General features: G+C 48.0%; 8 protein-coding genes across 8 annotated transcripts; 1 reads left to right on the top strand and 7 right to left on the bottom strand.

Annotated features, from left to right (window-relative positions):
• Positions 1 to 987: 987 nt before the first annotated feature.
• E1B28_000166 (uncharacterized protein) lies at positions 988 to 2,257 on the bottom strand (the record flags this gene model as incomplete). The annotated part of the gene is made up of 4 exons (XM_043145968.1): positions 988 to 1,574; positions 1,626 to 1,682; positions 1,758 to 1,961; positions 2,014 to 2,257. The coding sequence occupies 4 exons, from the start codon at positions 2,255 to 2,257 to the stop codon at positions 988 to 990; spliced, it is 1,092 nt and encodes a 363-aa protein (XP_043014668.1).
• A 191-nt stretch (positions 2,258 to 2,448) lies between these two features.
• On the top strand, positions 2,449 to 2,934 carry E1B28_000165 (uncharacterized protein; the record flags this gene model as incomplete). Its single annotated transcript, XM_043145967.1, has 1 exon — positions 2,449 to 2,934. The coding sequence occupies one exon, from the start codon at positions 2,449 to 2,451 to the stop codon at positions 2,932 to 2,934; it is 486 nt and encodes a 161-aa protein (XP_043014667.1).
• Positions 2,935 to 6,724: 3,790 nt separating this feature from the next.
• Positions 6,725 to 7,626, bottom strand: E1B28_000164 (uncharacterized protein; the record flags this gene model as incomplete). The annotated part of the gene is made up of 3 exons (XM_043145966.1): positions 6,725 to 6,972; positions 7,019 to 7,560; positions 7,616 to 7,626. 3 exons carry the CDS (start codon positions 7,624 to 7,626, stop codon positions 6,725 to 6,727), a joined length of 801 nt encoding a protein of 266 aa, XP_043014666.1.
• Positions 7,627 to 7,880: 254 nt separating this feature from the next.
• E1B28_000163 (uncharacterized protein) lies at positions 7,881 to 8,878 on the bottom strand (the record flags this gene model as incomplete). The annotated part of the gene is made up of 5 exons (XM_043145965.1): positions 7,881 to 8,199; positions 8,250 to 8,308; positions 8,369 to 8,434; positions 8,485 to 8,550; positions 8,597 to 8,878. The coding sequence occupies 5 exons, from the start codon at positions 8,876 to 8,878 to the stop codon at positions 7,881 to 7,883; spliced, it is 792 nt and encodes a 263-aa protein (XP_043014665.1).
• Positions 8,879 to 9,359: 481 nt separating this feature from the next.
• E1B28_000162 (uncharacterized protein) lies at positions 9,360 to 10,076 on the bottom strand (the record flags this gene model as incomplete). The annotated part of the gene is made up of 3 exons (XM_043145964.1): positions 9,360 to 9,524; positions 9,578 to 9,850; positions 9,897 to 10,076. 3 exons carry the CDS (start codon positions 10,074 to 10,076, stop codon positions 9,360 to 9,362), a joined length of 618 nt encoding a protein of 205 aa, XP_043014664.1.
• A 230-nt stretch (positions 10,077 to 10,306) lies between these two features.
• Positions 10,307 to 12,358, bottom strand: E1B28_000161 (uncharacterized protein; the record flags this gene model as incomplete). The annotated part of the gene is made up of 10 exons (XM_043145963.1): positions 10,307 to 10,374; positions 10,423 to 10,524; positions 10,578 to 10,779; positions 10,834 to 10,932; positions 10,988 to 11,029; positions 11,087 to 11,176; positions 11,234 to 11,437; positions 11,490 to 11,624; positions 11,687 to 11,764; positions 11,819 to 12,358. 10 exons carry the CDS (start codon positions 12,356 to 12,358, stop codon positions 10,307 to 10,309), a joined length of 1,560 nt encoding a protein of 519 aa, XP_043014663.1.
• Positions 12,359 to 12,837: 479 nt separating this feature from the next.
• E1B28_000160 (uncharacterized protein) lies at positions 12,838 to 14,392 on the bottom strand (the record flags this gene model as incomplete). Its single annotated transcript, XM_043145962.1, has 6 exons — positions 12,838 to 13,040; positions 13,092 to 13,223; positions 13,277 to 13,483; positions 13,539 to 13,769; positions 13,820 to 14,209; positions 14,260 to 14,392. The coding sequence occupies 6 exons, from the start codon at positions 14,390 to 14,392 to the stop codon at positions 12,838 to 12,840; spliced, it is 1,296 nt and encodes a 431-aa protein (XP_043014662.1).
• A 731-nt stretch (positions 14,393 to 15,123) lies between these two features.
• E1B28_000159 (uncharacterized protein) lies at positions 15,124 to 15,615 on the bottom strand (the record flags this gene model as incomplete). The annotated part of the gene is made up of 1 exon (XM_043145961.1): positions 15,124 to 15,615. The coding sequence occupies one exon, from the start codon at positions 15,613 to 15,615 to the stop codon at positions 15,124 to 15,126; it is 492 nt and encodes a 163-aa protein (XP_043014661.1).
• Between the last annotated feature and the right edge of the window lie 180 nt (positions 15,616 to 15,795).

The raw sequence follows: 15,795 nt of genomic DNA, 5'->3' as shown, positions 1-15,795 counted from the left end.
CTCATCGAGTCGCAAGTCCACCTGTCCACAAGTCTTCACCAGCAGACATGGATTCGTTGCAGTGCGCGAGATAGGTATGGCATATTCTGACCGCATGAAGTATTTGGAGACCGGAAAGCTTGAACCGCAAGGTCCATGACGAGCGTCTTTGAGTCAAGTCTAGCAGTAGCAGATGCGAATAAACAGTTTGGTCATTTATTAGATGCAGATTGAGAAGCAGTACGTACCTGGATGGTTTCCGTGAACATCAACTCCGATAAACTCCAATGCCATTCGAAGCACTCCACGGGTTAAACAAGAGCCATTTAGAGAACGGTGCGAGCTAAACGGCGACACGAGCTTTCTTAAGAGAATTGGACACCAGCCTAGGACAGATATCTGAGTTTGGGTCCATTCTCGCTCTCGTTTTTTTTTGAAAACCAGCCCAGAACAGATATTTGGGTTCATTCTCGTTGAGAGACCTCGGAGACAGATTTTGGTGGCAAAAATGTCGTTTTGATCTGGAATAGAACGCAGACATCGTCCTTGAGAGAATTACGAACCAGCCCAGAACAGATATCTGAGTTCGGGTTCATTCTCGGTGGGAAATATCGAAGACGGAATTTTTGTGGCAAAGGCAAAAGGTCGATTTGATAAAGATATAGACATCGTCGTTTGAAGAATCAAAAGGACCAGCTCAGAACAGATATCTGAGTTGGGGTCTAAATGGGTAGGTGGGATGTGACGACCGCGAGTCAAACTCACAATCACGTGTGCCATGCGTAACGATAGTCAGCTTTGACTCGGATATGTGCCCCGAATCCGACATGACCAACCTTTCCCGTGATGCACTGCCACGGGCTCGAGATTTTGCTCATGTCGTTTCACTCCGTTAATAACCCAGAAACCTGTTCTGGGCCCTTCCGAGTGTCACTGATAAGTGGCAGGCCACTGGAAAATTAGAAATTGATTATAAAACTATGTCTGGATGTGTTACATGCAGTTGAGCTAAGTATACTTGGTCCTGCACTCCCTGATCACATCATACACTGCTTCCCTCATGCTTGTGAGGGCAGTGTCAGATAACTTTGTGCCAGTCTCATAAACAGGTAGGTCCCCACACTTCAAGAACCAGTCTCTTGCCTTCACTTCATCCTCTTCCTTGTTAACCACCTTTCGTGTCTTGAGGTTATAGTCAGGGACTTCCTCCCTATCCACAGCAGTCCACTTCCAAAAGGGACCACTTGTTGCACGTGTAATAACATGTGTTTCTTTGCGGTGCTTGTGGAAGTGAATGGATAGATACTCCAAAAGCTCAGTATCAGCCATTTGGAGATACCTCTGAATGCCATCAGGGAGCATTTCTTCAGTCAATTTTCGATTGGGTGCCTTCTTGTCCTCTTCTATGAAAGGAACACAGCAGTGAGTAACGAGACGACCTCCATGGCGTTTGTATGCATTTGCATACTGGTGCATTTGATCCTCTGGTAACTGTAGATTCCGATCGGTGATGTGCAACATAACACGGTCTGGTATACGGTCAATCTTTTTTGTGTGGTCTGAGTTGATACTTTTCAGCGAGTGACGATCAGCATCTAAAAATTAGAACAGTCAAGACTCAAGACAAGACAGTGAGCAGAACACACCCTGTTCTAGGATTTCTCCGATGTCTGCATCAACTTGTACTCCCACTTGAGCTTGAGCTTAGAGACCCAAGGGTAAAGGTAAACATTCAAATATCAGCATGATTCAATATATATGAATCTAAACAAACTCACTGGTGAACAGCTCCCCCTCTGGAAGCTTGAAATTGACCTCTGACTCCAAGTCGTTGTTCTGTTTGTACTCCTGTTCATCCTGTCCACTCTCCAGCCCTTTTCCTTGGATGTCTTCACTGTTGTAATGATCAGGTTCATCTTCTGCCGGATCCTCCTTGTCCATTTCTATGCCTTGGCAGCCAGCTTCCATTTGGACATTGTTGTCTACATGATTTTGAGCATTACATGTCCACTGCAGAAAAGTCACATCACAAACCTAGTGCATGAGACAACTGTGTCTGTGCAACATCCTTCTGCAACATCATCTCATATTGGGAGTAGTGGTGTAAACATCTACAGCTTTCAAATAACTTCGTCAACACGGCCTCATTATGCCCATGCCAGGCGGACTCGCGATTCCCGGGGTTCAGTCTCCCAGACCAACCGGCAGATTTGGTGGACATGGCCTTTTGATTGGATTTGTAAGGGGGTGAGTTTTTCTTTGGTATTTGGTCTCGCATCGTGCTGAGCTGATTATATTAATATGCGATAAGCATCACAGTCAAGGTGATCAATTCTTCAAGCGCACCAGGAGGATCACTGATAGATACTTATGTGGCTGAGTGCTGAGTACCGTGAGTAGGCAGTTGAGCAGTGAGAACTGAGCTGGAAATTGGGAGCGTGACCGTAACGTGACAGACCCTCTGCCATCATGTCAACGACCGACGCTAATTCGCACCCCAGCACGGAGTCTCCTCGTACCACCACGGACTCGACTGTCAAAGAATCACTCAGCCTTCCTTACAACCCTGTTCCCCCACCTCATGGACCCGGTCGCCGCTATATCTTTGGAGTTTACATCCCAAGCAACGTTCTCGATAAGAGATGGCACGAACTCATGCCAGCTGCGGTCAAATACCCCAGCGAAAAGTCCCTACCAAACGCCAGAATTGTGTTCGCGATGAGGTTTCCCGGGTGGGCATCGTATCGTCACCCTGAAATCCAACCAACGCACGATTGTGCACGGCTCTGCTGTTTGAAGCACAAACGTGACCTTCCCATCTTCCCGCTTGCAGATACAGGTCTTCCTCCGCCTTATAATCAACCTCCTCCTCTTGAAATAGTTGAGAAGGTGGTTGAGCTTTGCGGTATGACGATGATGTTCGCCACTTGGTGGCGGCTTGAGTCAGAGGACTAGGTATGTGGCATTCCTTCCAAACCACATCAAGCTCACAGAAATTTAAAGGCAGGGTATAATCTCCCAATGATCCTTAATTCACTGTAGCGTAGCATGAATATACTTCTTCCTCTGAATGGTTTCTGAATGTTCTCAATGACATTGTCCTCCTCCCAAAGGTCAATGGCAACGTACTTGTAACAAGTGATGGTTAGGCCTGTAACCAACCTCTCTGGAGGCTTGTCATCGTCACAGAGGAGAACAGTTACTAGTATAATATAGGCTTCTTTCTTTGCTTAGATCTGAGGTAGTAAAGGTTTCTTAGTGAGAAGAAACAAGTATGAGCAAGCCAGTCTTGCTATATCTCAGTTTTGTGGGTTTGCCGGAGCTGGGGCCGCCTACGCCACCTTTTTGGGGGCACGTGAAGGCACGTGGTAAGACGCGTTCAGGGAAAGCAAGAAAAACCCCCAAAGTGGGCTAGGGCCAAACCTGAGCGCTCGGGAGCCAAAAGGCCGAGAGATCTGGACGGCACCTGTGGTACCCAGCGCTAAAGAAAAAGGTGTCTGTAGGGGATGGCGGGTGGGACGAGAAAAAAAGAGGAGAAAGCAGGGAGATGAGCGCGCGACGAAGGAGAGACGAGGAGGTGCAAACGCAAGTACGCGCATCTCAGTCGCTATCTTATCCTGATCTGATAAGTTTCTCGTGCTCTCGGACTAAGTGATGGTAAGGGAGTGTCAAGTCAATGGTACTCATGAGCGTTTGGACGAATTATAGCCCATCCAGAACACTGGAATTTTGAAGTCCAATAATTCTCATCTGGTCGTTCCCGCAATAAACATTCTTCAAAGACGACAAAGGCTTCGTATCAAAATGAACTGTGACAGTGATGTCAATGGCCGCCATTGCATCCTGTCGGTTACCTTGAACGTATGATCCAAGAATTTTAATACTCTTAAAAAAACGGTGAAGAAGATGCCAACAACCAGCGGTCAGGGTAAAATTCAAAAGACAAAGCCAACGACATCAAGAAACGTCCAAAAATGTCTGATTCCATCCAAGCACATCTCGCCTAGATCTCACTGCTCGTCGTCTGTAAGCTCGATGACCTCCATCCCTCCATCCCGGGCTCCGTTCCTGCCGCCGGAAACGCGGATAGCCGTTTCTTGCCGGTCTTTCTCGTCGTCGTCGTCGTCGTCGTCAGAGATGCTGATTATGGAAACCTGATCGTCTTTCTGCAACTGGAGTGAGCGTGGATGCGGTAGAGCTCAACGAAAGGCTTTACTTTGCCCCTAGCTATCGCTGCCTCAACTCTTTTATCTTGCTTCCTCCTCTTCCGATACCCTTTTTTTTTATCTACCAAGGCATCTCGCCTCTTTCCTTCATCGTTTACTAACACCCATTTAATGTTCACAAAATAGCTGAAATCCCTGCAGAGAGGACCTGCCAATTCATCTTCAGCTGAATAGAAGGCGATAAGGAACTCGATAACACTCACATCTGATTCGTCCATCCTTATCCTTCTCTTTTCGAAATTTCTGTACGCAATCCCCACAGTAAATTTTTTTTCTGTCGGCGCACGCCAGGAAGCATGTACGTTGAGGATCCAGCTCTTGTTCATAACAGATCTAGGAGGGAGGAGTCAGATTTGGGCCATGATTTGAGCTCGTAGTGAACACAACAAACGCAGCATTCATTTTCATTGAATCCGCCCTTTAACTTGGGATCAGCAATCCGACCTCGGTCACAAGGGTAGCAGCTCACTATCTCCTTCAAATCTCTCTTGATTCTTTTGAACAGAGCACGCCCGTTAACTCCTGAGATCGAAAGGCAGCGCCGAACCGTCTACGTGAATGGGTAAAAAGATGAGAATACATGAGGTGTTCAGATGAGACCGACCTCATACGTTTTTGCCCTGTTATCCGGACTTATATTAAAACCTGACGGGTTTCTCCATAATTCTGCAGCTGATGGGCTTGTGTTGCCAGTGGGACCTTGTGAGGCTGTCAGTGGCGATCATGATCAAGCGCTCTCCAGACTCCAACTCACCACCTTGCTGAGTTGTCGTTCTTCGAGCCGAAGTATTGGTACATGGATCTAGGATCTAGCGGTTAAGGAGGGAGGAAGAACTTGGAAGAACTTCACATACCCCGCGAACGCGGCCCAAGAATAGGCAAACCGGAACGCATGTCAATCCGTGCCGAGAGATTTCAGATAGAAATTTAGAGTGAGGGAAAAGTTTTAGAGGAATGTCCAGCTCAGAACAGATATCTGAATAGAGGTCAACGTCGTACTACGACGAGTTAGCGTCAAACGAACCTTGTGACATCCGCGACCTGTCACCATCCTGTGATTTGTGACAGTACCCTTCATCATTCGACTCAACCTCTGGCCAGATATCTGTTCTGGATCCGTGTCACATTCGGCTCTTCCTGCCAACCCGGCCACGTATTCAATTCCCTCGTCATTGAGCAGAGCTAAGAATCTTCTCATACCCGACCTTTTTTTTCTCTCGTGTTCACAGTCAGGCATGGGCAAAATGCGAGTCAATGCTGCGAGAGAGGCAGCAAAGAGGGAGATCCAGACCAATTTTCGCAGGCTGCAGGACCCCAAATGCAACACCCGAGGCTCCGCTGAGCTGCCTCGGCGACCTCTGGCAGTATTGGTGGATAAGGCGCTGTCGAAGAGCCGTGTATTCGATCTTTTCTCTTTTTACTTCATTCCAAAATGTTTCTCGCACTCAGATATGTATGAACAACGTTGCTCCGAACGTACTGTAGTAGCTCCAATGTCAACATCCTTAATGGTGCTCCGTTTGCCAATCACCGCCTTTTTGCGGTGCTCCAGTGGTTAATCTGGAGAAACACATTTATTTCATGTAGCTGGCGATCTTGGAAGAGTTAAGCATTTGCCAACTGCCAAGCATGTTCAGTTTTCTCACACTGCAAATGTAAGTAAGCTCTGTTCATTCAAACATCCGCGTGAACTACGACATTTCAAGTACAGACTAGTATCTACACTCATGTAACGACACAACAAGCTCTACATAAACCCACTTCTGATGCTTGCTCAAGATGCTGTAGTTCAGACTCCCAAACAGCTTGATCGGACGACTGAGCCGCCGTGTGCTCGTAAACAAGGCATCGCAAAGCTATATCGTTGGTTCTCCTGAGAAGCACATATCAATATGTTAGAAAGGGCTAATTATAAATAACTGTACCTCTTGGCAAAGCCGCCTACCAATCTCCCCGGAAAGCCTCGTAACCTTGCGAAATTCATTTTATCCACCCAGTCCTGGTTGTTGCCATAAAGAGCTTCGCTGTCCAGAATTTTCCTGAGGAATACCCTCGAGTTCCGAGTTGGAAAAACTTCCCCGGACCTCTCCAATGCGACGCAGTATGTGAATCTCAGGTGATCGTTAGCTAGAATATCGTAGTGATTTCGGTAGATAGGAAATATGGAACCGTTCTCGTCTTGGTCATGTAGTCGAAGTCCTGTATCTAGCATGGCTGGGAAACGGGATTGTATCCGCTCGCTTATCAACCTTTGAGGGTCGCTGAACTCTTCAGGATAATCTTGCAGTGCAAGAACCCACGAGTTGCCCTCCAATACCTGGACGTCGTGTTCCATCTCCAACATTATAAGGGAGATCAGATGTGAATTACCAACATTAGGTGCAACAAACAACTCACTTCGGCCGACAAGTCAATTATAGGCTTGTACGAACTGGTGGCGCTTGGAAGAGGAGGCAGTTTGAAGGACCAGGTTAATGAATCACCGACGTGACGGAATCGATCCACCGCAAAAACCTTTTTCAGCTGCTGGATGGGAATATGTTCTCCATTGGATTAAGTTCGATGACGCTGTTTGGATTCCAGGGAGATCCATCGTGTTCCACCATCTTCCAACCTCTACTGATATATTTTTTGCGGGCTATCTCCGCACCCTCATTTCTACCAACGCTCTCACCGCAATAGGATACCAGGGATAACGAATGATTAAAGGTCGCAGACGGATAGAGTGAGTAGGCATGGGAATAGGAAATGGCGTTCATTACCACCGCTGGACAATTGGTAAGTCTAGGCAATTGAGAAATCAATTCGCTTACTGCTGTGAAAATTGAGGATAATGTCCATGGGTGACTCGGTGGCAGTGATGACTTGGATCACCTTGTCTGCTTTCCTCATGTTGTAGACCCCTGCTATCCCTGTTCCAGGTGTGTAGCCGGCAACAATGTGCCCTGCCATGATCGAAGCTGCCCTTTCTACGATGACCCTAAGGTCTGGAAGATGTTTGTTCGGAGGCTGCTCGGTGGAAACGAACGTGTAGCCTATCGCCTCCAGAAAAGATAAGAGCTCAAGGGCAAATCGGTGTTCCACATAGACATCGAGATCCGAATCAGGGTAGCGAGTTCGAGCAAAGAATTGGAGGGCAGTAGAGCCGGAAATGAGCGCACCAGTAGCTGCCTGGATAATTCGAAAATCCCGTGCTTTGTGGTCTGTGAAAAAAGGTAATAAAAGCCTTGAGATGTTCAAGGCACGTTTCCAATACGCATCTACTTGGCCTCGAGCGTCCTTACAAGTACGACCATAAACTCTTATGTCGCCGGAGCTAAGACAGCTCAGGAGACCACTCGTTGCAGTTTCAGGCCTGCCAGTGCTTGAGTGAGTCAAAATAATCGTTCTGAAGAAAACGCAGGGCGTACAGGAGGGGCATAATCCGTGCCAGTGAACAGGGGGAAAAAAACAGAAAGAGGCGCAAATTAAAGTATGAGCGAGAGCAGTATATAAATCCAACCTATCGATCAATCGATGGACACCTGACCCCAACCCGAGGACGTAAGATAGCGACGGCATTCAAGAGAAAGAAAGAAAAGACAGAAATGCGGCGGTATTTTGAGCAGTACATAGCTAGTTGCGACTATTGTAAATCTTGCGTTTGGTACGCTACGTAGCCTCTCCGAACCTCATCTAGAACCTGAACGGGAAAAACTCCTCCCAATGCTCCCTGTTTGTGGCCAATGGGACAACCGCATGGTGGTGATCTTTTGCCTCCATCTTTTCAGGCTCTCGAACGTTCGGATTGTTGAGTATCTCCCTCATTGTGGAGGAGACTATCTCCTTCAAGGCGTAGACTACAGTAGGCCGCCTATGGACTACCCTCCGGCACAATGGGCATGTATATTCAGGGGGGCTAACCCATCCCTCATCCTCCCAGCGCCTGGCCCTCGCGATACTGAACCACTCGTGGAGACAGGCCTGGCAGAATGTGTGACCGCATTCAGTGACGCTGAGAGACCTTAGCATCTCTGTTGAAAAAAGGTGAAATGTGCCGCTCACACGGTCGGGTTTTGCATGTATCCCTGGCAGACATCGCATTTGATGAGTTGCGTGATAGCCTGGTTCATGTTGTACGGAAGTTAAGTTCAATATCCACCATATCGTGGGTTGATACCCACCGGAATCCCCAGTTTTTCCAGCTCTGCCTTGGCCTTCTCGTGACTTTCAGTAAGGGCACGGAAGCACTTTGTAATAGTTGGAATCATTAGAAGGAGACAAGATTACTGAGACGCACGTTTTGAAGCTCTTGGTAGTTTTTATCAACGACAGCTTTCTCGGATTTCAGAATTTTGAGTTCATGCTGGCGACGTCAGGCTGGTGAATGGTGTTCTAAAGTAGGAGCATACCCGGAAATCCGAACTCTTGGGCTTCTTTCGTTTTGGAGGGCTTTCTTCCTCTGAAGAGGTTATTTCGATGACCTCGTTCTGGGTGCTAGTAATGGCGACGTTACTACTACTGGCCTCGTTCTCGACCTTCAAAGCCCCCCAGTCCCAATTGAGTACCAGGGGCTCGCGTTTTTTGCTTTGCTCCTTTTCCTTGTTGTTCGGTCGTTTTCGCTTGCTCTGTGAAGGGGTGGCTTCCTTGGGAGAAGCGTCAAGGTCGACACCCAGATGGATAGGAGGTATCATCCTGCCACTGAGACTCTGTGAAGATTGCTGGAACGGATGTGGTGTCTGGTCCCCTGAAGATAAAAGTGGGGAATATAGATATAGATGCTTTAAATGGCCATATATATCTGCTCGCGATCTCGATTGAGCGGGGTTGATGATAAATAATCCGTCACAAACACGAGGAATAGGTCTGCATCGTGCTTCACGGCCCTACCGATCGCGTTGATCATGATACATATGTTTTCCATTATGAGCTAGTACGCTAATAACGACAGCATACTACCCTTCAACCTTCATTGCCAAAGGGCCAACAGAAGATTACGGAATGCTAAGCATCGAAAATATTCTCCAGTGAGCTCCTTGCGGCAATTGGGACACGCCCTAGTGTTGTGCTGCAGCGATCGAATACATTCATCGCAGAAACAATCCCCACAAGGCAACCTAGGTTATTTCTCAGATCAGTGTATTTGAACGGCCTAGCCGCGGTGAACATTGCCACTCACATTGAGGGGAGCCTCGCTTTGTTGTAATCATTCTGGCACAAGGAGCAGACGCCGAGAGACTCCTTCACCGTAGCCATCAATTGTTGTTGGCTCTGCGAGGTCGAAGCCTGCAGGGTTTGATCGATGAGTTCAGACGTGTGAATCTCTAGAGCACACGCTTGCTGCAAATCTTGCTGATCAGCATCATCACACTCCTAAAACAAAACAACCTTACCGCTTCTGCCACTCTCAGTTGTGCCTCTCGCTCACGAAAGCCACGGAAGAAGAATTCCTTGTCGTTGTTGCTTTCTTCTAGCGCGCTTCGAAGCTGGGCAGTTTGTTGCTGTAGCTCGCCATTGATTGCTAAGCCGTGTTGGAGTTCCAGCTCCAACTTTTGAACGCGGGACGCCGCAAACTGAAGTTCACGTTCCAATTCTTGTACGTGGGAGGAAGCCTCGTTGCATCTGGTCTCTGCATCTTGACGGAGTACCTTGAGCATTTCTAAATTCTGAGGGACGTCAAGCAGCGAATATTTCTAGTCCGTGCCGACCTACCAACTCCAGGTCCATAGGATTCCTCCTGCCTACCGCCACCGACTGTGATTTGTTTTCTAGCTCAGGGTTGTCTTCAACTCCAGCTCGACGTTGCCCCCGAGCATGACCGATTTTCGTCGACGTGAAGGAGACGACACCACCTAGATCAGTGAATGGATTGAGTGGCGCAACCTCACTCATTATGATGAGACGGAATGAAGGTGGGCTAAGAAGGTTGCCCTATTTAATTTGAGGATAGTGGCATGTTGAACAAAGAAACAAAGAATGAGATAATGTATTGAATGGTCTTTAAGTAATGCAATCAACGCAATCAACGCGACCATGCTAGGAAAATCAACAAAGAACTATGGTGATCAAAGGATAAGTAAACCTATTGGCGTCAGGACCCTGGGTTGAATGCCAAGTGGTTGTCATGTGCACTGAATGGCTTTAAGTCCTGGGTCAAGATTGCCCCGAGGTGGTGGTTGTAACTCCGAGCCTGGGACACGCGTGAGCTTGAACGAAGGAAGTAGTGAATGTGCCTTACCACCATCGACGCCGTCATTATGCCTATTACCATCCACAACAGTAAATGCATGACCAGATAGGTTGTCGTATTCCACCTCTTCATGAAAAGAGTCCGACATATCTAAGACGTTGACGATCCCATCAGTAGCCCTCGTTCACAACGCATCCGCGAACCTACCAAGGCAAACGAGCCCACAGTGAAAATCAAGGAAGAGATGTCTATAGCCAACGTCAACGTCTCAACGTGAGCCGGTGCACCTTTTTTGGAGTGGGGGTCCCTCATTAACCTTGAGGCGGCAATGGCTTTCTGAACCATCTCGAACTCTCCTTGCGAGTAAGAAACCCTAACGTCGTCCGAATGACAAAACAGGAAGCTCTAGAGAACTGTTTTTAATACATCAATACAGATGACATGACCGTGAGGCGTTACCCAGAAACCAATTAAAGTTTGAACGAAGATGGTGCAACCCAAAACACTCCATCCAGAAACTGTTGCAATGGATTTAAAGAGGTAGGAAAACAAGGCAAGCTGGATGGTGAAGCTCGTAGCCAGTCTTTGAATGCGATTGGATTGGATAACTTACTACAATCCCTAAAACAACAAGAGATGTCATAGGCCGAGCCACCTGAATGCGCACGGTCGATATAAGCGGCTGCAGAGAAGATCACTTGTAGCCACGTACAGCATCCCAAGGTATAACCAATATCCCGATACCTGCACCACTGAGTGCCCAATATCGCTTACTATAACCGCGCAATGCAGGGGCCATTGTCTGGGGGTAGGTTATCAATGAAAATCATCATAAGATGAGAACCAAGATAAAGCATACCAAGCTTAAGGCCGCAATGAACGAACCTACTGACCGTGCGGGAAAAGGTGAATTGACTATGAAATCTGCAGTCGAGTCCATGGCCAAAAGAGGGTCAGAGGCGTATCGACCAGCAATGATCAAAGTTAGCGAGTCGATGGCATGAGTGAGCCTGGGGACCACATCTGTCCACATATAGGTATGATGGAGCCGAAAAAATATCGGCTAGTAGTGGGAATTAACGATCATAGCATCATGGAGGTAGGGTAACACATACCAGGGTCATAAAAGCATACGGGGTCTTAAGCTGACGAACGAAATGCCAAACATTATACAACCATGCTGGACGAAGCACGCCTAGTAGCAGATCTTGAAATAACGCTACAAGAAGAAGCCCCATGTAGCAGATGCTCTGAGAGACGAGCAACGTAACCTTCCTCGCCATACAGCATACAGTAGAGAATCATCTCTTACCATTGCTGGGAGGTCTTGTTGGAACTTCTCTCTGCATACCCCCTCGGCCTCAAAAGTTGCGCAAAGTCCCAACCCAACCTACGATTTCACACTCAGCGAACAGAGGACGCAGGTTGGTTTCGAATCACTCACTGCAACCTTGGTACCAACGGCCATAATAGCCGTATCAACAGCGACCGCAGCAGCAGGTAGAACGGAACCGGAATACGGACTATACGTCGAGGACTTGCTGGGCCAGGGGAGGTTGTCAGAGACACTGGTGAAATTCCAAATCGTTCGAGGACGTGGAGTGGCCTGGAATCTCAAAGGGAGGGCACCAAACGCGATTGGTGGTTTGACTATGTTGCTTGACCTAGGGTATTTGCCCGCGAGGGACAAGAGCACGAAAGTCCCGAAAACTGTAAGCGCGAATAAGGTTAAACTCGCGCCGCCAGGTCCCGAAAGGAGAAAATCCCCGCAGTAGAGGATAAGGGAGCCCACCCCACCGCAGATCGCGATCGCGATGGCATTGCCGTCGTTGCTAGCAGTAAACGATTCGTTCAACACTTGGCTCGTCGTTTTCGCAGGGGGAAGTGGTTGTGCTGCTTTGATCTGGGTCGGGACAAAAATCTCCACGAAGGAGACGACGTTGAGAAGCATCAAGACCAACATATTCATGGACAAGGTGGCCATGATGATGGTTGCAAATATGTCCTGGATAGCGCTAGATGTCAGGAAGATATTCTGCCAAATTGTAGTCAATGGTATGGTACTCACGGATGAGGGCAGGATTGCCAGCAGTTGAGACATGATTCGGGAAGGTACGGACAGAGGGAGTTGGATAATACAAGGCTCAAATATGCACATATCGAGAACTATCAAACGGTGCATTGACCCCAGAAGAAAAGCGCGTAAAGAACACGGGGTGAGAAAAACACAACTAGTCTCCATATGGAAAATACGAAGCAAAGATCAGGGATTGGGGTGAGAAAAACAGTCACCATATGGAACGCATCTGGTCACCGTATGGAAAAAATGCGTAAAAAAACAGGATTGGGGTGAGAAAAACACGCCCTCTAGTCTCCGTATGGAAGGTGTCAATCTTGGAAATCGGAAGGTGGTCATACCATCCGGACACAGCAGCTCAGTTTTGGCAGTGTAGAAAGTACAGGCTAATTATGCATATCCTGCGCCTGCTCCTTCCCCTTTCTCTCCTTATCGTTGAAGGAATTCCGAATCAGACTCATGTCAACACTAGGGACACGAAGAGACGCAGGCGATACGGTGCTACCCCGACCACGACCCCGCGAAACTGAAGGTCTACTGACTCCCAGATTCGTTTGAGAGGCGAGGTCCCTCTTTGGAGCATGGACACCTGTAATGTGTATGTCAATCTAACTTGATTAAAACAAAGACAATACCATACCCGGGTGAGAGATTTCTGACAGATTGGATATAGACAAACTGCCGGCAGGCGGCGATGTAGAACTACCCGCCTCCACTGTAGAATGTAAAGTCGGAGAATCGGCGGAACTTGGTTCTTGGGACGGAAAGTTGCCTCCAAGGCCCTAAATGTCAATAAATTTATAGAAATCGATGGCAATATCATACCTGAGTGAGAGGTCTCCGACAGATCGGATATAGGCAAACTGGCAGCAGACGGCGATGTAGCACTACCAGCGGTACTACCCGCCTCCACCATAGAATGTAAGGTCTGAGAATCGGCGGAACTTGGTTCTTGGCTACTGGGACGAGCACCACTGGTCTCGAACAGGAGTACAGAATTTGCAACTGCATTCGAAGGGGACGGAAAGTTGCCTCCAAGATTTAAATGTTAATATAACTTTATAGAAACTGACGGCGATAGTCATACCTGAGCGAGAGGATCCCAACAGGTCAGTAACGGTGGTAGACAGTGACCCAGCACTGCTAGACGCCGCTGTAGAATCCAAGGTCGGAGAATGAACGGAGCCTGATCCTCGACCACTGAGGACAGGACTTGTCCCGAAACTTGTAGGCGCTTTCGGTGTTTGGGGTTGAGAGGAAGGGGCGCTGCCTAGTCGAAAGTTAGACACCGCCTGCGTCTGTGTCTTTGTATCGGAACCTGCAAGTATAAGGCATGGAGGTGGATGTTATGCAGTTGAAGAAACTTACTTCCATCACCATTAGGGTACTCCATTTGCCGTACTAAATTCGACAGCGTCGTTCTGAGCACCTCATTGGCCCATTTTTCGACAACGTGAAGGTGTTGTTTCTGCTTCTCGATGGGGTCTACGGTTTGCTCTAAACGGTCAAGAAATGACTCAAGCGCCTCCATGAGTATTGGCCGAAGGTGAATGGTGATAGTGGAGTGAGCAACAATGATAGCGAATGCAACATCAAAATGAGGAGGCTTCGTATACATCTTCGGTAATTTTCGGTCAAGAGCGGATGCCATTTTCTCTGCGACCTCGTTCATGAACTCCACCACGACCGGCTGTAATAGCTGGATGCAGCTCTTTCTCCATTCCTCTTTGCACCTTTCAGTACTTAGAGTAAAGTAGACTGAAAAAATATGGAAAATCACTAAGCCGAAACGAAGAAGAAGCACATACCCCCCCTGGCAGGTAACAAACAGCGGATCCAACTAAAAAAGGAGAAATGTTCTGAAGCACGAAGACTCCTCTCCAACTGTTCCAGATCTCCACTTTTTGTGAAATCTCCCGTTTGCTTCAAAAGCTCAGACATCGTTGCTGATATCTGGGTATAAGCGTTGAGTCTCGCTTGGAAAGCTATAGGAGCCTGAGAGGCGAAGCTTGCTGGATTGAAGATGAGATTCTACTTGGAGACAAGAGAAAAACGCTATGTACACCAATCGTGCTTCTTCCAAGACAGGTCCTGAAAGTAAGATTTGAGCCGAGGACCCGAGGTTTCAAGGCACTTGTAGACCGCCCCGAAGCTGCGGCATAATGAGCATGACTGAGCGCAGGAAAGGCAAATATCAAAGCTACCCGATTGTGATTGACTTTCCTAGCAGGATGTCAGTGACTGGGAGAACCGGATTCATCGCATGATGCTCACCGAAAAACTGGTGAAAGACTACAAGCGACAAGAGGCATACGACGAAGGAAAGAACGTGAATAACCTGATCTTTTTCTTCTCCTTCTTTAACATATAGTGGCATTGTGAATGCGAGTAAGGAATCTATGTTGAGCATGGGGGCGCAGAAATGGAAGATAATGCATCCAAATTCCAGTGAAAGCGCAAGGTCGGCACCGCGTCGGTGTAGGGGACTCGAGCGGGGATAGATCAGTCATGTGCAATTTGTGAGGTAGGTAATACCAGGGCTCGAGAATCCGGTTGGCGACGTGCGTGCGTTTCGTGAAAGGCAAAGAAATAAAACTTGGACAAACATTCCTTAGCCGTGTATATCAAAGGGGTTGTTATGCAGATTACAGTCGGTTTCCCAACGTAAACAGCTACTCCGGTACTTCCCCAGGTAGATTAAACGTAACACTTCTACCCCGAACCTCCGTTAGTGTACGAGGACGCGCTGCTGCAGGTCTGATCACACGAACTGGACCACTCGCTGTGGGACGAGGAGTGCTTGCTCGGATGGGCTTTTTCCCAACACCCATAGCTAAGCGAGCGCGTTTTTGGGCCCCATCAATCTCATCAACGCCTCCCAACGCCTCTCGTTTGCGGATCTCCCTATCATTTTTCTCTATCGTTGACATTTTGAGCCAACCGGGAGTCCCGCTGTGGTTGAAGGAAAACCATCGATCTGCATGCACTGGGTGCTGAAATTGCGCCTTTCCTCTCTCCAGGGCCTGACCCGGGACTATGGACCAGTCATCTGAAGCCGACCATACGAATGCTTGATGCGCAGCAGAATCGCTAAGGACATCGTTAATCCAAATGTCTCCCGTATGGTAGGGGTAAAGCGCGCTCTTGTTAGGCGGGCAAGTCATCGGGTCCTTAGTGCTACTTAACCAGTACGTGGCTTTTGTAGTTGAGAAAGGACCTTTGACGGTCACGGTAGAGCAGTTGGCATTTGTGACGACGGGGGTGAAAAGGTCGTCAGTCAGAACATTATGTTGATTCGCACGTCTGCAAGCCAGTCAGGTTCAGGTCGCGAAGCATAAGCTGGA

The sequence above is a fragment of the Marasmius oreades genome, chromosome 1 (assembly GCF_018924745.1).
Source record: "Marasmius oreades isolate 03SP1 chromosome 1, whole genome shotgun sequence".
Lineage (NCBI taxonomy): Eukaryota > Fungi > Basidiomycota > Agaricomycetes > Agaricales > Marasmiaceae > Marasmius > Marasmius oreades.
This window is presented reverse-complemented; position numbering and strand designations above follow the sequence as displayed.